The sequence below is a fragment of the Pholcus phalangioides genome, unplaced genomic scaffold, assembly GCF_987345545.1.
Source record: "Pholcus phalangioides strain wild (caught in Gottingen) unplaced genomic scaffold, Ppha-v1.0 ptg000017l_1, whole genome shotgun sequence".
Classification (NCBI taxonomy): domain Eukaryota; kingdom Metazoa; phylum Arthropoda; class Arachnida; order Araneae; family Pholcidae; genus Pholcus; species Pholcus phalangioides.
This window is the reverse complement of record NW_028301610.1, coordinates 24925123-24949464: the sequence shown is the minus strand read 5'-3', so window position 1 is coordinate 24949464 and position 24342 is coordinate 24925123. Positions and strand designations below refer to the sequence as shown.

The 24342-nt window shown below is 33.0% G+C and overlaps 1 protein-coding gene across 3 annotated transcripts in view; it reads right to left on the bottom strand.

The window, feature by feature from the left end:
• Window positions 1-14958, bottom strand: part of Wdr59 (WD repeat domain 59) — an 81861-nt gene extending 66903 nt beyond the window's left edge. Inside the window, exons 1-5 of one of the 3 annotated variants that reach the window (XM_089247123.1) lie at window positions 14721-14958; window positions 13035-13084; window positions 10352-10481; window positions 6051-6136; window positions 2388-2468 (exon numbers count right to left, since the gene is read on the bottom strand). In XM_089247123.1, coding sequence (XP_089103249.1) covers window positions 2388-2468; window positions 6051-6136; window positions 10352-10481; window positions 13035-13084; window positions 14721-14774 — 401 coding nt within the window. In that variant the 5' untranslated portion in view covers window positions 14775-14958. The remainder of the gene's footprint in view (window positions 1-2387; window positions 2469-6050; window positions 6137-10351; window positions 10482-13034; window positions 13085-14720) is intronic. The other 2 variants (XM_089247121.1, XM_089247124.1) reach the window with 2 other exon arrangements.
• Between the last annotated feature and the right edge of the window lie 9384 nt (window positions 14959-24342).

Here is a 24342-nt window from a genome sequence, read left to right as displayed (position 1 = left end):
TTCACATACACACAGAAACTTTCTCTCTAAGGAGAGCAACTATTTTCTCCTTAGAGAGAAAGGAGAATATTTTTTCCTACCTAATTTCTTGTGACTGAACACAATAACTTTCCCTGTTACTCCTCATGAAAAAGGTTGCCATATTTTTATGGTTTCTGGAATAGGGAACTGCATATATCTCAAATAAGAGGGTTAAAACCCTGGGTTTTGTTGCAAAAATTGTCACATATAATCCAAAGGTTTAAACCAAATTCAAAATCTTTGATACCACTTTGAACAATGCATCACATGATGAGGAACAGGGCTGTAGCCAGAAGTTTCTTTTGGTGTGGGGAGACAACTGGAATTTTGAAAAGGGAAAACCAAACTGAAAGTATGATAGACTTGACCCTTACAGTGAAATGACCAGATATCTTGTCTAACTTGATGCGCTTTATTTTGCCAATCATAAACTATCTCGGCTCCCTAAAACCCTCTCATTTCGGCAATGCTGAGCGCAGCTACTGCATTGAATTTGTTTTCACAGTCAAACACGATTTCCATCCCCCAACCTGCCTATCAACTGCTAGTGGGCAGAGTCAGCCTCTGTTCAGTTTCATAACATTAAAGAGAGACTGTTTTTCCCCCTTCTCTTTGTAGCAGTATAGGAATATGCATATAGAGTAAGTAATAAAAAAAGATAGAGTATTTCTCTTCCTTATTTTATTATTTTCAGTTTGGGGAGGGGAAATAAATATTGTTGCACAAAATAGGGAAAAAAATTCTTCTTGAAAAGAATAATTATAGAAAAAGAAAGTACATATTTGAGAGAATACCATTGTTTACCAACATCTATTGTCCATCAACTGAAGTGGGCAGGGGGGGGGTGTTACCTTTCTTCTATTCAGAATTAAAGAGAATAAGATGCAAAAAAGCACTCAATGCTGATTTACAAATTTCCTCTGGCAAAAAAAGCAACACTCCCGAAAGAGAAAAAACCTGCTGAGGGTAGAGCAATAAAACTGACCAGATGGTGGAAACAATCCATTAAGAGCAAAGGTAAACAAATTATTATTTGTTCCTTTTTTTGCTCTTTTTAGCAGTTTTATTTTAGTTGGGAAAACTTGTGGTGTTTTTGAGTCAGTATAATGGCACCATCTTTTGTGAAAATTGGTGAAAATGATATTATCAAGGGTGTGCAAGTAGACATCCTCCTTTCTCTGTTTTCGAATCTGGTAACCCTAGCTTAAAGGGTTAAACATGTGATTCCATACATATCAGTTATTTATCAACATTTTGGGGGTGGAAGGGGGGAATGGACCTCTTTGGTAATGGCCTTGTGCTGAGAAGAGCAAGTTCAAGGCCATAGCATATCTACTTGGGACCCCTGACATGCGTTTTCTTGGGAAGCCCCTTAAAAAGGAAAAAATTATGTGAAATAAGTGTACATTTTTTTTGAGGCCCACTTTGGCTCAAGGTGCCCCAGCCTAGTTACGGCCCTGAGCATGTATGTAATATAAAAAAAAAAATCTCATCATTGTTCTGCTTGCTGTTGAGTTTACCCCATATTCCAGGGTACTTAGCCAGACCTTAAGATTTCTGTCTCACCATGCATTTTTGAATGCTTCAGGAAGCAACAAAACATGTCCTATACCTAGTCAAAGAACACAAACACTGTACACCATAGCAGATGAGTGAAACAGAAGGCAAGTAGTATTTATTTTAATATTTTTGTACATAGATTTCAGACAGGAGCAGCTCTGTTTCTACTTGAGCTGTCCTGAGTACCACCTTAATAAAAGTTTGTTGCTTTCACGTGTCCTGTTTAATTTTTGTAATGAGCTCTCAAAATATCAAAAATTCTCATTACAACAAAATTTTACCTATCACACAATTTATTTCGAGAAATAAAATTTTCTCACTAAAAAAATCTGAAAAATAAATAATAGATAAATGATGTCGAGTTTTCTAGGTCAATTTTGAAGAAACATACTGTCTTTGGCCGCATCTACTATACAAACGAATATGATGATGATAGCTAATGGGACTACTTTGAAACCAAACTTAAAAAACTGAACCCAATGAAAGAAGCTGTTAAAGTCCTTTCTTTCATTCATCGTTTTCAAAAGATAGAATCAAGCTAAAATATTATAAAAAAATATCAGTAAATTATTTCAAATTGTTTGGTGGGCAGTGAGGTTACCCGGCACACAATCGAGGATTAAAAATAACCTATAATATTAACTTTATTCTTGTTGAATAAGTATGATAAAAATTCTTATTTTTAGGAAATAAAATCAATATTCATCATCCCACTTATGTTATTAATGTGAAAATGTTTGGATGCATAACTTTTAACCCTGACATATATTAACTTTTTGAGATCAGCATTTAACGATTTTACATACCTGACGTCCCAAATATGAATATACGTATCAATTGATGCTGTTGCAATCATATTGGAATCAAATGTTGCCCAATCCAAGTCACTAAAAAATTGTGAATACATTCTAAATTATTGTAAATTTTTTATAAAAAATATAGATCATGAGATGAAAATACAGAATTCACAAAACCAAAAAATTATCATACCACAATGTTTACTATACAATGTGGCAGAAAAAAACTTTCTCTTCATACAGGCAGAGAAACATGAAATTAGAAAATGAGCATGCATACAAAATTTGTGATAACAATCAATATGAGCTGGTCTCCCATTAAAAAAAAGTCTCTACACAGACAGCAAGCAGACCTTCAACACGATACTTGCAAAAAAATGTATATCCAAATACCTGCCACTTTCACTCATAATATGGAAGACAGATGACAGCAGTTTCTGAACATGAAACATGCATATGTATATAACTCTGACATTATAGATATGTTTTTTTACACAATTATTCAAACAAAATACTTTCTGGCATGCACCAATTCCTTAAAAATGCTCAGAAGAATGTTTATGAGGTGCATGTATAGTTGTACTAGTATCCCAAAATTTTGTTAGAGATGTACATGCTCAGGTTTTCAAAAGATAAATTTTTTCACCATATCATCAAGATTGTGCTTCTCCCATTTACAATTTTTTAGAGACTCCTAAATCTTTCAAAAAATTATCTCATATCAAAATAACAATCTGAGTTCCAACATCAACATTGTTACTATGTCATTCTGAATCTCTATGATGGTTTCTAGCACTTTTGTGTAGCCACTAAATTATTCTCAATTCGATAAGCACTTATCACTTTCTACTTTGTCTAATAAATTACACAATCTTTGGATATCTTGTTTGCAAGGATTCATCATGTTGCTTCTATATGATTTGAATATTATTGTTTGCATGGGTATTGCAGTACCTCTGCAAATAGTCTCATTGAAAAACTAATAATACAAACTAGCTTGATTAAACTAATGAAAATGCATTCACAACAGGTAAAAACTCAATTACTGATGAGAAAAGAATTTCGCTGATAACTGAATTCTCAAATCAATGCTTTTACAATGTGTAGGGTACTCACTTGTGTTCTCTTGGGTGGAAAGAACTGATACTTAGAAGTTATGAAGTGAACAATATCTAAATTTTCCAGAGGTTTTTGTTTTGTTTTTTTGGCAATTTCTTGCCAAACCCTTCTTCTACAAACCCTACATAACTAAACTTAAAAAAAAAAAAAAAAAAACAGTGTTACTCAGTAACTAATCGAGGTCGGTAGTCTATTAGATGAATGTTTAGTTACCTAGGATTAAATATAATTTATTATTGATATAATAATGTTGGCACTACATTAATAAGCACTACAGGCAGGGATTTTTTGAAAAAAAACCAAAAAAAAGGGTTTTTTTGGTTTAAATAACATTAACATTAAAACAAATAAAATTTCTGAAAAATGATTCAACCTTTTAATAATTAATTTAAATAAAATGTTTGTTTAATGTAAATTAACACTATTCTCATATTAATTAATCTGTAAACATGTCTTACATTTCAACAAAAACCAACTTTTGCAATTTAATTATTTTTTGCTCAACTCAATGAATTACTTTGTGTTTCAAAATTCTTAATGTTATTATTTAACCATATGATATAAAGATGTTTTCTTCAGCTACTTTCAGTATGTTTAATTAGGAAGCTATTTTGCAAAAACTGATAAAATTAGGTGAATATAATATATTTAATGAAGCACAAGTAACGCAGATAAATTAGTGATGATTTATGATATACAGGGTGATTATAACTAAAGTTCTGATTTCAAAACACTATAAAAAAAACCATTGTCAGAATGACTTCAAAATTTACATGAATATACCTGAAGCAATGGAATTTTGTATGGCAATAAGGGGAAAAAACACTTAGAAATGTAAAATTAACGACACTGTCCATCACGTGGGAAATTTGCTTGCAGAATGGAAATGGCAGATAGTCAGGACAAAATGATAACTTAATTAGCATTGCACAATTTCATAATTCTGGAAAACATCACAAAAATGAAGTAATTGAACAAATAACTACAACTTACTCAAAAAATGTTAAATATGTTGTCTACCGTGTGCTGGCTATGAGATGAAAGCACAAAAATGCTTGTTCAACAACAGATCAGGCTACGTCATGGTAATGATGTGAATGTGCCTTCAATACACCAAAGATTGCAATCCAACCACTGTTCATAACATTTTCAGGTACCTACCCACAGCCAGAAATTTCAAGGGTTAAGGTCAGGTGAACTGGCAGCCGGCCAGGTGTCATGTCATCCTGCTAGTGTCGAAATGGTTCTTCAGCAGCTTCTTTGCTGGTTTGGCAATGAGCATCTTGATAAAAGTCGTGCTGTCCATAGAATATATGTGCGCTATCCATCAGAATATAGCCACACTGATGCTGTTGAAATGCCGAAATGATGTGGTGGCACAACATAGATTATAGGCCTACTGCTGGCCAAGTACAGCATCATCTACTAGCACATTTTGCACTACTTGCACTTTTTTTCTTTTGCCAAAGAAATTTTCATTGCTTCAGGAGTATCCAAGCGAATTTTCAAGTCGTTCTGATCAGTAGTTCTTATTGCTCAGATTTGTAATCAAAATTTTAATCATAATCACCCTGTATATAGCTGATTATTTTTCATAAGTCTGTGACTACTACCAGGCCCGTCATTTGGGGGGGGGGGCATTCCCCCCCCCGGCTTTTGAAAATACACTAAAAATGTGTATTTTTCTAATACAAATATACATACATTGAGTACATGTTCTTTGCTCCCCCCCCCCCCCGAAAAAGTTGAAATGATGTCCTGACTACTACACAATAGAACTCTGATTAACTGGGCTTAATGGCGAAAGTATACAAAAACTATTGAATGACTACAGTGTCATGTAATAGTTTTTTTAGTAGTAGTAGTTTTTCAAACTACTGGGTGATATACAGTATGAGATGTGCTACTTCTTATAGGGAAAGAATGAAAATGTCTGTGAGATAATATAACTACTAGTACACTAGTCTTTTGTCCTTTAAGGCCCGTTTACACGAAGCAAGTGCTTTAGTTGGTAACTTAATTTTTAGTTGCCAAGTAGGATATAATGTATGCAGATGATAAGGGCTGTTTACACTGCTTTAGTTGGCAAGTGCACAAGTGATTTAGTTGGTAAGTGAATATGAACGGTTCTGTTTTTTCCGGTTAAGTAGACCTATGCTCATGCGCCAGTGGGTGTGACCTGCCGCGCTGGAGGGGTCTTTTTGCTCTCTCACGGAGGGGTTTATGTTGATCTCAAGCGTGAACCTGTTCATACTCCGTTGTCTCCTGAAGTTTCGCTAGAATTCCGCAGAAATATTGGATGGTGAGGTGTCTCCCAGAACATGAGTGCTACACCATTCAATCTTGGAAATACTGTGATAGTATTAGCATGGATGAATTTGAATAGACATCAAAGAAAAAAAATGTAAAATCAAAATTTTGGAAAAACAAAAATAAAAAGGAAAGAAAATAATAAATCTTACACTGATTAATATTTATTATGGTATAGAACTTTAATGATTTAACGTATCATTATTTCAATTACAAGAGTCAAACAATTTGAGAAATAGTAACCTTATCGCACGAGTATGAGCACGCAGTGATGCATATTGAAGAATATTTCCTTCTTGCCAATTATACAATTCAGCTCTTTGGTTACACTGAAAAAAATAATCATTGATCATTTTTTGTGATAACACTATCATTTGCTACACACAAGGGCCAATTAGACAGGGATCCACAGTTTATAGTTGATTCTAAATGATAACATTCTACAATTTTCTTTCCTGTCTCTCTCTTCAAGAACTTGGTGCACTCACCCCTTGGTCTGAGGACTTCTTGCACTAGCAGTTCTAAATGTAGCCCTCTCAGTCATCTGATTTGGCCCACGATTTCTAACCTAATTTTGTAAAAAAATGAACTAAAAGCCACATTTCCAGATCCCTTGAGTGACTCCTGGCATATTTACAGATCACTATGACAAATTCCCAGATCACTTGGGTTCCCTGTGGCTTATTTACAGATCATTTAATTAGATGACTCAAGCAACCTGCGGCACTGTTCCAGACCACTTAATTAAGTGGTCCGCATACTCCTAAAGCAGGAATCTTTAACACAGTGTTTCTTGAAGCACCCAGAGGACTCTATGCTTGTGTCAGATTTCGTGCTCAAGAGCACTTGATCAGCGTTCTAATTAAACACCTTGTGCAAATTGTATTCAAGGATTGGATTAAAATCATCCTGTCATGCATTCGTATGCAAAACTTGCTAAAAGGTTGCTGTTCTTTTAATACAGGCAGTGCTCCCGACTAGAAAAGGTTGCGGGCCGCATTTAAAGTTTATTCTCGAATTTCCTCTGTTTTTGAAATTCAAATATCTCTGTGAATATTGCACTTCAAAAAATGGAATTTTTTTTTGTTGGCGTCAAGAGACAGGGCAGCAACTTTCTAACTGGAAGTTAGAGTACAGGGGGACTGTGTAAGAATTTACATTTTTCATTTTATCACACACTATATTTTCACTAAAAACTGGTACAGTGCAATTTTTGAATGCCTGTTGAGCATTTTTTAAATTGAAATCATACCTCTACGATGGATGGTTGATGAAATAAAGGCTGTGCTAGCACACTCTGTATATATATTTGTATCATAAAACCAATGAAAAATTTTACTGCTTTTATAATACATTGAATTCCTGAAAACGGGTCATTCAAGTATTACATCAGCATCAAGGGGTGAGGGGTTTCGGATTTGCTGACTTTTAATGACGAGGGGGGTTTGAAGGTTGCTTATGTCATCAACCACCCCCTTTTGAAGATATGAAATATTCTAAGCTGCTGACGAATTTTTGCTGAAGGGGGGGGGGGCGGGCAGTGTTTTGCTGACTTTTGCTGACAAGAGGGGGTCAAAAATGGCTGAAAATCTGTTTATGTAATACTTGAATGGCCCCAAAGCTGTTGTGAAACCCTTGGTTTCGGCAGTTGGAAACCTACCATGGAAATAAATATAATACTTTAACGTGTATAAGGAACCTCTTTTTGCTAAAAATAGACATAATTAAAGGCAGGGAAAAAAAAAATTATTTATAGGTATAGGAGGAGGTTGAAAATGTTTTTTTTCTTTCTTATGTGTAATGAAAATACATAAATTAGAAAATGGAAGAAGGAAAAAGTATAAATATATCTGCTCAATCAGAAATATAGGTTGTGAGGTTGAAATTGAAAATATTTTCAATACCTTTGTTAGAAATAAGTGATTTTTGAGGCTTTTTTTTTGAAGGATGAGTATGTTGGGTATCTAAAATTCGTTTTGGTAATGTAAAATTTTGGAATAAGATAAATAAAATGTTTCTTAATTCTTAAGTATTGTTTGATAGACTGCAGGTAATGAATAAAAGTGAAATTATACCTGTAACAAGTACATAGGAGTTAGTGAGAACTGATTTTTTTTAATAATTAGGATAGATCTGTTAAAGTAGAGATAATGGAGTGGTAGAATTTGAAGTGACTGAAAAGTTCTTTTGAAGGAGTGTTATAATCATTTGTTATAAGTCTGATAATTTTTCTGTAACGAAATTAGAGGAGCAGTGTTAGTACTCACACTTTCCCAGAGCAATAAACCACAGAGTAAGTGTGACTGAGCTATCGAGCAGTAATATGTGATTAGTAAGGATTGACTTACAAATGGTTTTAAATGGCAAAATTTGTAAACTAAAACACAGAGCTTTGATTGAAGATATTTTAAGTGCGAATGAAATTTTAAATGTTGATCAATATATTTACCAAGATATTTTTTATAGTAGAAAATAGATCAAGAGGTTGGCATGTACATGAGCTGATGCAAGAGCAGAGTTGATTATGGAAAGTTGGATTAAAACTGGTTAGCTGAATATTTGTTAATGTAAAATTTTTATTTAGTTTTAGAAACAATTATCTCAAGGTTGTTATCAAGCAACCAATTTTTAAGAATTAAAAAAAACTGTTAATGAGTGAAACAAAAATGGCTTTCATGGCCATCGTGTTAATTAGAATTAAGTTAAAAAATTTTCAGGTTTTTTAAGCCTGTGAAGTACAGTTTTTGTCTTTCGATGTTTCGTTCACACGAGTGGCGAACAATTTCAAGAATTACGTAATGGCGGGCAAAAAACTACTACTTACGCCTTCTCCCTGCTTGAGTCACACTGCCTCATTAGGATTGGTCTGTTGAGCCAGTCTGTTTTCCCCTTTGGCCAAAGTTGTTCCTAAGGGCTCTGGATAATGCTTGGGTTTCACTCTCATCATTTTCGAAATGGGAAACCAAATGCTTGATAGTCAAAGGTTAGCCAGGAGTAAAAGTCGTTTATGATAACAATCTCATGGTCCATGTATCTGTCTCACCAATCACCTCTCATTTTGTGGTGTATATCAGGGTAATTGAGTGCTGCTTGTGCTGATTTGCCAGTGGGTCCTCAGAAAACGATACAGGGAGTTTGCCAGTCTCGGAGGTTTCATATAGCATAGCATACTTGTTAAAGAAAGTATGAAATCTAGCCAATATGCTAAAAAACTTGTCGTATATATCTTTGATACTGTGTCCTTCTTGCATTCTGTGCTGTACTTCTAGCATAATGCTGTGCTGTACTTCTAGTATAACGCTGTGCTTTTGATCTACGCCTTGAGCGTTTTCTACTTCAGTGCAGTATAGGTAATGCTGTCAATGAGATTTCCATGCATCACTTCCCAGTGACACCCGGTATGCATATTTTTAGGCTGGCTCAGTGTTTTTCTTCTATTGAAGATAGCATATCCTTGATAATGAAAAGTTCCAGACTCGCCTTGCTCTACCTGGCACAAGAAACTCTGACAATCGTCAAGCCGGACCTCCTGGGTGGTCACGGGCATAGGGGGCTGTTTAGAGTGAAGAACCAATGCTTTGGTTGTGTGCTTATTTCCATGCACAGTCAAATTGCGGGGTGTAGTATTACCCAAGCGCTGTTCTTGTAGGCACCGTAGGTCCCCAGGTTGTCCTAGAATTTAGCTTTAGTATTCAGCAATTTCCAATCGGTGCTGTTCCACAGTTGATTTTAATGAATTTATTTCAACGAAATGTATGGCAAACTGTTGGGTCATGAGATGAGTTGGGGAATGAATGTGTTTCTCAAAAATGGTTGAGATACACTGAACCAGATTTTGAAATTTTTGTGAATGTTTACCTACATTTTGATTCAAGACAGAGGTGATGTCAAAACTGAAGTTATGGAGTGATTCACTGTCAGAAACATTAGAAGAAGCTGAATTTGCATCTTCGAGATTACTATAGCAGGTTGAGAAGCTTGTGTGGGCATTTACATTATTTTGTAGTGATGTACACTTGGTACACATCCAAGATGAATTTCGTGCTTTCGCTTTATTTTAAGAAATTTTTCAGTAAGTCCAACACAGAAAAAATGTGCATTTAGAACACACCATTTAGTCATTATCAGTTAATGTAGCTTAAGTACGCCATTGACACATTGTAAGAACCGGCAATGAATTCATGTCATGCTCATTAACAATGTCTGTTTCTTGATTCATGTTAGCACTTGGTTGACTATTTATATATTACTATAATTAATTCATTTTTAAATGAAAATTGTAATTAAAAAAAACTTAATTAACCAAACAAAAAAAATCGAAGTAAGCTCACTCAGACACATGTAACCACTGCCTTCATTATCACCACATTTGTTTAGCAGTATAATACAATATCCTTCTCAACTTTTTCGAAATTTTAAACCCAAAAAAAAATCAGGAAGGTTCCTTATACACATTAAAATATGTTGGGTTTTTTCCATGAAATATTCATTGTATGTGAACTTGTGACAAAAACAAAATATTGTGACAAAACAAGTAAGCTTACTGATATTGCAAATAACTCAGGTAAATGAGGACTCCATTGTGCACAGGTGACATCCCATTTGCTGTTGCGATTGACTTTACAAATTGTTACAGCAGGATTGTCCAGATGAACAATTCCCATATGACGACGACTATAGCAAATATACAAGCATATCATATGAAAATATAAGTATATAAAGGTAAAATTATATAACTTTTTTGTAATACAGTGAAACCCCCTATAATATAACAGAAAAATGAAACAGTTAAATGGCTAATTGAACATGTTTTCCATTCCACTAACGGCCGTATTCACCAACACAGTTTAAACTGCAATCACAAGTGAAAGGATTGAAGATCAAAATAGATTGGTTAAACTGAGGATTTTAACCAATCCACATCAATCACTAATCCTTTAACCTGTGATTGTAGTTTAAACTCTGTCGGTGAATACGGCCATTAATCTGTCAGAGCGATTAACAATGGGCAAAGGCATCTTCCATTCACCTTTTGACAACAGGGAAAAGAGACAGCATTTAAATACAAATACCAAAGCCACAACAGGCAAAATGCCCGATAAGGTGGCTTAAAAAAGATGCTCATAAAAATATGGATATTAAATATAACTAAAATACAGCAACCCAAAATAAGAGCAATTACCATGAACATAAACTAATACACATTCAAATAAAACTAATAAACACAAATGATTATGATAAAATAAAATACACTGACCATAAAAAAATTTGAAATTTATCTTTTTTCCCTTTCCTTTGTCTAACTCGAGATAATGAACGGATATAAGAGAAGTAACCTTTTTATTGCAGAACAAATTATAATAGAAACTTTGTTCTAAAATTTTACAGGTCCAATTACAGATTGAATTTTTCTTGTTAATAAATTGCACAATGAAGAATACAGCCTATATATAGGCCTAGCTATACAGGGTGGTAACTAGCGACCACCCAATAATTACACACGTGATTCTTTGTGAAAAACTAATATGGAAAAGTGTTTTCAGTTTTTTGATCTGATCCATAATTAATGAGTTAAAACACTTTAAAAATTGATGCTGTCACTTCAAAATCCTGCCAAATTCACCAATCGTACACCATACGTATAACTTGGCATTTTTGGAAATGCCAAAATTATATTAACCCCACACAGAAATCCAGAAAACGAAAGATATAAAAACAAGTTTTTTTTTTACCCACACTTTTCAGGAAACAGAAAAAAACTTTTTTACAAGTCAATCAGAATAACCAGAATATGTTCTTCGCATCTCATAATGCAAGATTTAAAGAGGTTATAGATAAACGCTAGTCATTTTGTTTTCTCCAGAAAGTACCGAGTCTATTTTATTTATTTTTTTGGTTATAATTTCTAATTTGATGGCATTCAGCATACAATATTCTTGTATGCTGAACTACCCTTAAATATTTTGAGAGGTATGAATTTATTCTTCGAAATTATTTTTTGCAAAGAACCCTTTCCCCCTTAAGCAAAATGCGATAATTCATGAAATTTTTGAAACTTTTAAATGATATATATATATTTTTTCAATCAATCCATTAAAAATTACCTGTACAAATGTTTTTGATATGGGGGGGGGGTGATCACATTGCCCCCCTATCGATCCGCACCTGGCTTAGGGTATTACCATTGAAATTCATCTTTGGTTTTTGGGATGAAAGAGAAAGTTGATCTGATAAAACCAATGTCAGATTTAGGATCAGTGCTCAAAAACGCCTTAAAATCACTGAATTTTTTTTAGAACAAAATCAGAATGGAGCAGTGTAATTAATAGCAAAAATCTGAAACTAAAAATTATTTTTAATAGGTCATTTCATAACATAACAAATTTGATTAAGAGTTTTTGATTGAATTGTTATTATTTACTGTTTCCACCAGTCACACATTCATCAATTTATAATTTTTACATACTTCATTGAAGCCTTTTACGCATAACAGTTTCGATTGTTTGCGTTTTAACATGTAATCTGATTAAAACGGCAACGTAAAATAATGATTGTGCAGTAAACATGTACACAACTTTATGCACCTTCCCTCAAAAAATTTGATTTGATATTGAAGGTAAACAAATTGCCACATTTTGGCAAAAAAATGTTGATTTGGCTAAAAAAAATTTCAAACAGATCTCATTTGGCTAACACTTTACAAATCTGATGATAAATTTGCCAACATAGGGGATGAAGCTAATACATAACTTATACGTAATAACAAGGTTATAATATCACATTACATGGAGATAAAAAACAAAAAATCTTGAAGGAAGAAAGCAGAACTTGGCTTCTAACAAGATTGAATACTTCAGTTAATTTTCAAGAACTGACAACCTGCTGCTGGTGGAGAAATGTACTTTCCTTTGGAGTTTGGCATAAAACTGACCATTAGAAAAATGGCACGTCACATAATTTCAAAACCTTATAACTCACTTAATATTCAACTGATCCAAAAATGGGAAAACACTTTTCTGTATTAGTTTTTCACAAGGAATCAAGTGTAATTATTGGGTGGTTGATAGTTGGCACCCTGTATAGTAAAAATAACTTCATACATGAAAATGCTGAATTTTTTTTTTTAAATCATGCATATCAACATTAAGAAATATAAAACATTTAATAACTATTCAAACTATTTTTAATCCATGGTATATACAGATAATCATAAGTAAAATTACTTACCCAGCTAAGACAGCATACTGCCCTGTGTTATCTAGAGCTAATGTATTAGCCTGAAAAAAGAAAAACAAAGGTGCAGATACGCAATGTACGTACATATTCTGTACATGAACAAATTTGATTTGTCACTGGTTTGAAAAAGTGAGATCATAGTGCTGTGCCCACCAGGGTTGCAACTAAATACTTTCACATGGGACAAGCCAGAATTTTGGCGCCCCTCGTATGTAGAAGAAGCAGTTAAAGGGTGAATTTGGCACCCATTCTGGTCTAGTGCCCGAGGCACTAGACTAACCTGCTTTCCCTCCCTAGTTGTAGCTCAGGTGCCCATACCTAGAAAGATGTAAAAACATTACATAGCATAATTTAGGCAAACTTACACAGAATACTTCAAAAATCCTATTCTCATAAAGTACAAAACTTTGGAATATATATTTAAACAAAGCTGTCTTAATGCATGGGCCAGCCTGCCCTAGCACAGTTCCAGGCATCAGCTGCACAAGAATATCCCCAATAACAAGATCTGGGCAATGATTTTCAAGAATAAGTAGGCTATTAATAGTAGATGGTACTTATAGAAATACAAGAGAGTGATCAAGATATAAGGTAAGGTAAGTTAATTGGTCGTCCATTGGCACACTTTTTTTCTCATGATTTATGTGCTTTTGATGGTAGCCACGGGTTCTGGTTTATTTGTGATTTGATCATGTTGTGATTAGAGGAGCGATCTTCATTCCACCATGAAAAAATCATACATTAGTAATTAATAAGGTTTTTACAGCAATTGTCAATTGAAAGAGGTCCTTGCATGGAACATAGGGATGTTGTCAGTACAAGTTAATTTTCTCAAAATTTCTTCAACACCAGTGGTTATGGAAGCAGCTTTTCTACTTGAAGGGCTATTCAAACCTCTCCAACATAGAAAGCTGATGTCCCCCCGATTTTGACAACATGTTCTAATATGAATAAATGCAATATAAAATGAAATACTAAAATTAATCTGCACTTTATCTTCAAAAAGAATTTCCATTAGCATTAGCACGACGAAGAAGGCAAAGCAACAAATTATATTCAAGTTTCCATTATTTCTTTTGGAAAAGTTTTATTCAATATACAGGTGTTTCGGATAATGAACACATTCACAGAACAAATTAAAACCAAAGTTTCACTGTACTTCATTATCAGAAGTAATTTTAGACCCATACCCTGGTAAATCAAGCTTCTACCTTATGTGAATGTCTATTAATTTAAATATAGTGTAAAACATTCATTCTATTAGCTCATATTTCTTCAATCACGTTTTTCATTTTCATTATAATTGTAAACCAACTTGAACACAGCTAAATATTTTTTCACAATTATATCAACATCATTTAACCACGGACTCTATTTATAGGTCTGTTTTTCATAAATAACTGGCTGTTTTTCCAGTTCATAAGAAATTCGGTTAGTGCAAAATATTTTCAGTAATCTTATCGACTTCATTTTAACGAGTTTGGTTTTTGTTATCAATTTTTTTGTTGGTTTGTTTGAACAGTAACATGATAACGACTAATAAATTTAAATTAGACCGTAACTGAAACCCAAATTATTCGTCACTTTTATTAGTTTTACTGAAAAATTTAAGTGTGAAATTTTAAACTATTGGAGAGTTTCGTCCAATAAAATAGTTAAAAATATATTTAAACTTACTTGCAATTCCCTATGGTCAGCCACCTTACAGTCATCGCTCCATTCACGTGCCATTTAAACGAAAAATTTAAATTTTTTACTTTTTCATTAATAATCAATAACAATAATTTAAATAAATTATAGTAAAAAATAAAATGTTTAAAAAAAATTAAACGAAAATCACGGAAACAAAATTAGAGGACCAAACGCTAGGGATCCATGTTCAAAATTATCTGGAAATAAGTGATGTAAACAAAGCAGACGACAATGTATTTTCACGGTTATGATTACACTCATTTTTTCGCTTTAATGCTGAGTGGACCATGACCATAAATCCTGTTTATTTTTCTCAACTCACAAGTTTTTTTTGCTTGGTGGGAATTTATTTAATCGTATTAATAAATATAGAGGTTAGAGCAATGTCTGTTAATTATTCATTATTAATTCAATGCCGCACTGCAGTGTTTAGCAAATAACCCGTATTTCCCGGGACAGAATTATTATTTCATAGTTTTCAGCTAACTCATCGTTTTAGTGAAACTATCAGTTTTTAATGTATGCCAAGAAAGCTCACTTTCAAATCTTTTAATTGTGACTTCGTTATTTAACTCAGGTGTGCATCAACATGATATCCCGTTTTTTATATGGTCAAATGATCAATCTTCAATAATTTGAATTCTTCCATTAGCGGGGAAAAGTTTTTGTGTGAGAATTCTTTTCCTCGTTGCAGATAGAATTTATGCACTTCCTTTCCTTATGTGGAAGGGAAAATAATTTTTCACCTTTATTTCATCAGTATTTTTATCTGCGAATGCGAGCCGATCTATCCGTTAAAAAGTCTCACCACATAGAGCAATAGGCCTACAAACGGTACAAATATTCAATCATTTTTCACTTCTGAAGTATAGATGACAGCACTGAAAAATCAAACACTACACTAGATACACACTCAGACTGTTCCAAGTGATGTTTTTGAGGCCCTATCTGAAAAATTCTCGAAAATTTAACCACTTCTCATTTTTTCTTGAGGCCTCGGGTAAACACATGCGTTAAGACGGCACTACCGGGACAATTCACTAGGTAGTAAATTGACCATGCCGATAGATCTGAGTTGTGCTCCGTTTGAAAGAAAGAAAAATTATTTTATCTAAGCCTCGATGACGTGGTTCAGCTGTTATATGGTCCCAAGTGAAATATGGCCCTTAATCTTTTGCAATCCTCTGTCGAGGTGAACTCTTTCACGTCCGAGACTCTAACTTTCAGGGATCTAGACTTGGCTAGATCTTTGGCGAGCACCCAAGCCAGACATTTCACGGGCCCATTCACGGTAATTTATAGCATGAAAAAACATAGAAATGATGTTAATTGTCCGTGCCTCGGGGCTGGAGCCCTGTGAATCCCCCCCCCCCCATCCGTGGGGTACATGATAGCAGAAAATGAATCATTACTGCAAATCACAGTAGATTAAAATGAATTATACGAAAAAGAACAACAAAAAACAACACAGATGTGTGAGATGAATATTCGTATTTATAGTCATAATTACGAAGATTTTTCAACAACTGGCTGATGCGAAGATGGATTTAGGAAAGAGAGAAAATTATACTGCCCTTGCGGGGATTTGAACTCACGTCCTCTCACTTGCCGGGTGAGCGTCCTAGACCTCTAGAGGTCTAGGAAAAACCTTCGTATGGTTAGGGTATGGATAGGGAAGAGTGACATCTTTGGTCATGATTATATATCAATTTGAGAAAATAAATTTAATCCTTTATTTCAGAAAAGAACAATAATTCAAGAAAATAATATAATCAAAGGAAAGAATAATAATTCAAGTGAACTTTTTTGAAAATTCGGAGAAAAACGGGAAATTTTACGAAGAAGTCTGTATTGCAAAATACGGTAATGCCCGAGGATATATGGGTTATATGGTCACTCCAAGTACACAGAGTACACTGTGGAACCTCTCGGTAACGGATACATCAACGGGATGAAATTTTTGTTCGTTAACAAGTTATTAACGGAAGGTGCTTGTTATGGGAGTTCCACTGTAGTGCATTTAAGTAGGGTTAAAAGACGTTCCCATTTCTGATGTCATATCAAGCGTCCGCCTACGTTTCGGAAAATTCACCATTTTGGAGTTTTCAGAATGATAATTTTTTTTTTTGGGGGGAAATTTTTTTCCCTCTGAAACATACATCTTCATTCATATGTAGGATAACCAGATTCGAAAACTGAGAAAGGAGGACCCTGCGCGCACCCTTTGTGGCATCACTTTTTCTAATTTTCACCACAAATCGCACCACTACACTGACTAAAAATAGGGTTACCATCCGTTCTCCTTTTTTGTGTCCTTCCAAGCGTCCCCCGTTTGTTCTTCTTTTCAGATTTCCGGAATCACTTTCTTTTTTTTCTTTTTTTTTCACTGTGAAACATATATCCCTTTATTGGTATGAGTATTTGCACGTGTGTGTTTTTTTCCCCACACATTTTTACACGCTTCGATCAAAGCCCTCGAAATTCTTAGATGAATCCAAGTTGCCTCCAAGCAGGGCAGATGGTATTCTGACCATGGTTCAGCTTGCCCCAGGATAACATCAAAAAGACAGTCGAAAAAAACAGCTCTGGAAGAAGAAAACCGCAATATACGTTTTGAGAATACCATTATTTGCTCACTAACAGCAGATGCCGTGTATTGAAGTGAGGGGGGGGGGGGTGTTACTAATTCCATTCAGAAATAAAGAAAATAGGATGCAAACAACACGCAATGCTGATTCCTCTAGCAAAAAAAAAAAAAACAAAAGGCAAAAAAAAGAAAAAACAAACAAACCCACTCCCATTAGAAAATAAAACCTTCTGAGGGTATAGAAAGACAACCCTTCCTTGTTTCAGGTGAAATAATAAAACTGACCAGAAGGTGGGCACAATTAATTAAAAGCGAGGGAAGGTGGATCGTTATTTTTTTTTTGCTCCAACTCATAATGTCTGTGCTAGACATATTTGTTAAAATGTCGAGAAGTTTCAAGTCCAAGATTATTGTGGAACTTTCTGGCCGTCATCATGCTACTACCCTTTCCACCTGGTCCGAAATTATGGAGAAAAACAAATTACCCGATGGATGGTAACATTAAATATGCCCAATTATGCATAACCAGCAATCGTTTCGGTAAGTTTGATACATTTTTCTACACATTTGCCACTTTTACCGGTAATTATGAATAATTCACAGTTGGTAAGTATGAAGTATTATAAGTATGGAAGAAATCATGTGAAAATATCACTTAAATTCAACAACTTATCAGTTTCTCCCGTACGTAATGGGTGCACTACACCACACATATTTTGTCATAAAAACTAAATTATCATATTTTAACGTGCATAAGGAACCCTCATATTTTTGGGACCCAGTTTTTTGCAAAAAGGGTTCCTCATACACGTTAAAATACGGCAAATGAAAATAAGTGTTGTGAGAATAAAAAAAGTATAAATTACACTAGGGGAAATTTTTTTTTTATTCTCTGTTGCACGAGATTTTTCAACTGATCTAAGTTATTTTCTGATCACTGATTTGAAATCTGAAATAAATTTTTCTCTGCAAGCTCTAGTTTTTACGCGATTTGATATTGTACAGAGTGTGAAATCAAGTTCTTAGACCACCCATTATCTTTCGAACCGTTGGTTATAGAAGCATTCTTTCAACTAAAGAAGTATCCAAATAACATGTCCATCTCAGATATGTTATGTATTTCACTAGGGGCTGTACGTGTATCGAGATTCAAAACTTAATTTTTTATACGTTCCCCCTGTCCTCTAACTTTTAATTAGAAAGATATCGCCCTGTCTCTTCTGATCCCAAGAAAAACATTCCACATTTCTAAGTGCAATATTCACTGAGATACTCGAAAAACAGAGGGAATTTGGGGAAAAACAGTGTTAAATATGGAAAAACCGTTTTACCGGCATTTAACACTGTTTTCCCCCGAAATTTCCTTTGAATATCTCAGTAAATATTGCACTTAGAAACGTGGAATTTCTTTTTTTTAGAGATTTATCAAATTCCCGTAATATACATATAGCGGTTCTGTTTTAGGCCGGTATTACACTATAAAAGTTTGATAAAATCTCTTTTATAATACTTAAAAAATCCAACCAATAAAGCTCATAGGTTACATTCGAGCGAATGCAACCAATAAGCTTATTGGTTGAATTTTTCAAGTTTTATCAAAGGACTTTTATCAAACTTTTATAGTGTAATACCGGCCTTAAGAGATTATTGCGGTCGTGGGTTTCTTTTTTGACAAAAAAATGGCGCCATCTGTTGTGAAAATTGCGGAAAATGGCATTATCAAGGGTGCGCGCGCAGGCGTCCTCCGTTCTCAGTTTTCTAATCTGTAACCCTAGCTCTGAGCATATAATTTAGTGCTGCCTGCTATATCTCACGAACTTTCCGACATCTTTCTAGTTCGTGACAAGATATCTTCATATACTTTCCTATAATCAAGAAGTATTTTTGTCTAATCATTGTCCCTTCAAAAATTAAGTATCAACTGAAATATTTTCAGTTTAGTAAATTACAATTAAATTTTTCATTATTTTAAAACTGATTTCCCTTATGTTATTTTCAATTTGAAGAATGATAAATTTCATGTCAATTTTTTTTCTGTTGCATATAATTTAATGATGCAATTGTGTTTTTTATAACATATTCCTAATGGGCATCCTTAGGTCACCAGTAAAGAGGAAAAAAACATGCTCAATAAAATCGTCAACGAATAAGGCAAATACCAGGAAATACTAAAAAATTTCTGTTTTTATAGTATTTTTTACTAAAACTTACTTCTAATTTTACAGGGGGTGGGGGGGGGGTATTCCTAATCTGTTTTAACCAATTGAACTCTGCCCGGGACGGTCCACTTCTGAGAAGTGTTAATTAAAAATTTGGAGAGCAAATAACAGTGAGCATAGAAACTCTTTCCCAAAGGATGACCATTTGCATGATACCATGACCCTATTTTCCTTTACCATTGGTTTTGGAAGTGTTTTAGACCTGTGGATGCTCAGTTTGAGCTTTATACAGAAAATTCTCATTTGTAAATTTATTCTGGGGGTTCTTGAACTTGTTCTAAAAAATACAGTGAGTGCTCGAGCACAACCGGCTGTAACGCCACTGTCCTTCAGGGGTTCGGTACCATTTTTGCATGTTAAACATGCATTTGCCTGTGATGATAATTCAGACAAATGCATGGTTAACGTCCTTAAGGAATATTGAAACATACGTCCTTAAGGAATATTGAAACATACGACCTTAAGGAATATTGAAACATACGTCCTTAAGGAATATTGAAACATACGTCCTTATGGAATATAACAGAGCTTTCCTTTTCAATTTATGAAGTTATATCGAGAATAAGAAAAATTGGAACAGATTTATTTTGGTTTCCCATCCATATGTGAATGTATAATTTACTTAACAAATAAGCGTTAAGTTCAACTTATTGAAGTTCCTGGTCATAGCTGTTAACTTGTATACGACCCATGTGCTACCTCTAAAGCGGAATGTTTTGCATTCTGGCAACGAGCATCATGGTCCTCACAAGGGTGGGCTGACAGGGCTCTCTAGCCCTAGGGAACGGGATGATTTTCATCATTTTTTGTTTTTTCACACTATAAATTCACTGCAGAGGGACCAGTGAAAAGTCTGGTCTGGGGGCACATCAATGGTCCCACAGTGCAGGAGCCCTACTCTAGGATGTAGGGGCCATAACGAGCCCTCAGCTGACTGAAAATGTTCTGCTATGGGAATTCCTATGATAGTGTTTTGTGCAATGGAAGAGTTATTTTCCAACTTTTCTTAAAATTCTTCTCGAGATTGTGTGTTCTGCAGCAGCACTGATTGTTCTGCGACATGTCACAGTTTTTGGTACATTCTGTTTTGGGCATGGGCCAGAGAGAGAAAGAGAAAGAAAAACTACCTTTTTTTCGATTTCTTATAAAATCGTCTGGATATAATGTATGTCTGTATGAATGTACCTAGTAAATTGCAGTCTCAATAGAAAAAAAAACCCCAAAAAATTATGATTTGACGTAATTTATTGAAATTAGAAAACAAAAAAAAATTAAATTATTGCTTGGTATCCATGAAATGTTTCATGCAAAACACTTTTTTACAGTTCTGAATTTTAACAATTAAAAAAAAAAAATGAAACACAAAAAAGACACAAATCACAGAAAAATTCTCATCGATATACATAAACACAAAATGAATATTTTATAAGTAAAGGAAACGATTAAAATTAGACTGTACACAAAATGTATCTCACAGTTTTAAGTTCAATAAACTGGGAAAAAAAATTTAAATTTTGAAAATAACAAGAAAAAAATTTATGATCACACTGAATATGTTGATTAATATACAAATGCTTGAAATAAATATTGCATGGTTATAAAAGTCACATAGATATCAAGACACAGTCTCAAATGCATTGGTATATTCACATTGAGGGAGAAAAGTCAACAGAAATATATGTATAAATAATTTCTTAACAATGAAAACATTTTTTTAGTTCACATTAAAAAAATAAATTGCAGAGATATTGAGCATGCAGATGGACGGCTTAAGTAAGGCTGCACAGCATTAAAAACTGCAATTCTTGGTGAGAAAATAAGTAAGGAAATAGATTACACACAACATTATATTTGAAATGAGATTCATAGGATCATATATATGATGTATAAATGTATTATTATCACTAACACATTAGAGTTATTACCATCATCATGTAGAACATAACAAATGAAGCTTTATTCATTAGTAAACACAAGTGGAAACAAAAAAAAATTCAAATTAAGCTGTTTTCATCATATATATTTTCCCTTATACTCACACATTTGATCCATTCATTCAATGTGGGAAGATATGTGTAGGGTATTGGAATAGCCCACTAGAGCTCTAAAAAATATAGGTAGCTGTATTTCTCTTGTTAAATGTTTGAATTTGTTAACTTAGAAAAAATGGTATATCACATTTAAAATATACGCGCTGCAATTTTAAGAACTGATCACTCTCTCAGCAGTTCATAAACCTCGAAAGGTTTATTGAAGTCTAAATATATAGATTTTGGTACATATTAATTAATTTTGAAGCAGACTTTTGATGATGCCATTCAACTAACACAGGAACATTTCCCAATTTTTATAAATTTAACTTGTATGTTTGAAACTTATGTAATTTATTTTGAAATCTAAATATTTAAAAAAGTTGTAAGGTTAGAAATTAATGTTAAAATAAGTTTATTGCTCAAGTTTATTACTGTAGAACATCATAATGAAATTCATGAAAGTATTTAAATTTGATTTCAGTCATATATTACACAACTCTTGCTAAAACATTCGTTTTTACAAATTTATAACAAGCATAGTAATTTAACATTATAAAGTGATTTTCTGCTGTTACTATGGAGCACTACTGGATAAACACAATGCAGTCACAAATTTAAACGTTATTTGATTTAAATACAAATACAAATGCAAGGCCACAATAGGCAAAATGCCCAAACAGGTTGAAAAAAAAAACATTCCCGTAACACACATATATATATGGATGTCACATATATTTCTAAAATATACAACAATCCAGTTAGTTTTTAAACACAGCAATTTAAATGGGTATTTGGAACTTCATACAAATCCAAATGAAACACCTAAAATAATCATGATCTGTTTGCTGAAAATTTAAACAAAATATTGAATTTGAATATATGTCTTGGAATTTTCATTGACAGTGGACGGTTTGAACTTTTATACAAAATAATAATGATTGCCATCAGTTTTGAGATGCTTTTTCTTAAATATATGGTCTTTTACCAATAATTCTTATTTATATATCACTAGACCTGAAGGAAAAATGCAACCCTATTATTATATTTTACACACTTTAGTATATAGTACACAGTTTCGTATTTTAAACAAATATATATATTTCAGAATGTTACGAAGATATTGCTATAGAAGTGGTTATCACTGAAAATATATTGCAAAGGTATAAAAAATATATACGGTGTACATAATTTTTGCATAGAAGTGAAAGGCAGAAATTTAAGGCCGAATGACTATTATTTTGCATGATAAAATCTTTCGAAAAGGCACAGCCTCTGGGAGGCTAACATAATAATTTTCCATTATGCTAATTTTTTTTAATACATCATGCATCTTTTTGAAAAAATTATAAATATGAGATGAATTCAGTGTTTTTTTTATAAAGAATATGGTTTTCGTACAAATTATTATAACAGTTCAACACTTTTTGTGTGTAATGGACAATACGATCAATAATTTTGAGCAGTTCTGAAATTTTTTTTGTTTAGAATATATATATATAGTATATATATATTAACAGCTTCTCTTTTATTCATCTACTTTACTTACTTTCAATTCATGTGAAATATCCCCATTTGGGAATTTAAGTAAAAATAGCAGAACTCCCTTGAAAAGTCAGTATTAGTGTAAATAATAAAATCAGACTTGTTTTCCTTGGATCTCAAACAAAATACTCAAGTCAGTGCCCACAGATACTGAAGTGACCCTTCATATCATACAGGGTGCTCACTCTTATCGTTATCCAATAGCCAGTTCGTAAATCGTTAGTCTATAAAAAGAGTTTTCCAATCACAAAAAAATGTTTGCATCCTAGGTAATAAACGAATGGTTACCACCAATCTGTTATATGAATCTTTAAGAAAATAATATTGATTATTTGGTATAATTTTTTATATGGCGTTAGAGATAGGCTGGAATGTTGCATTTTAAGATTAAGAATAAACTTAAAAATCATGATAATCAACATTTCATAACTAAGTAAATTTTTTGTCTGAAAAAAAAAGTTTCTTTGCATATATCACACGTTGAATCAATTGTACTAGATATACCTTATACATATAGGGCCCAAAGAACATATTAAAAATGTAAATAATCAAAAAATTGAACAATATATAAAATAAATAATAAATAATAAAATAAATAATAAATAATAAAATTAATAATAAGTAAATAATAAAATTAATAATAAGTAAATAATAAAATTGGTAATAAATAAATAATAAAATTGGTAATAAATAAATAATAAAATTGGTAATAAATAAATAATAAAATTACTAATATAAATAAATAGTAAAATTGCTAATAAATGAAAAACTGAATAATAAATAAAAATTTAAATTTTTGATTTTTTTCAGAAATAGTTTTTTTTTTACATAAAAGGCTATCTTACCTATCAGACTAATAGTTTAGGAATTCATCATTGAACGATAATAAGAGTGGATAACCATTATAACCATAAGTGTAAATGTTTTTGTAAAAAATAAGATCCCACCCCTGCCATTTTATCATTAAAATCTTTTAAATTCTCAAATTGCATAAACTGTTTGGCTGGCAAGATAAAAATAAAACAAAAAATATGCGTAACATAAATATTTTAATACAATATATTAAATCTTGGAATTCAAACCTTGTTGGGAAAAGCAATGAAATAAACTAGTAAACTCAAATTGTATGAATAAACAAAAAATGGTGAACCAAATAACCAAACGTTGTGTGGATAACAAGATCAGTTGTTCAGGAAAATATGAAAACATTGACATGGTATTGATAA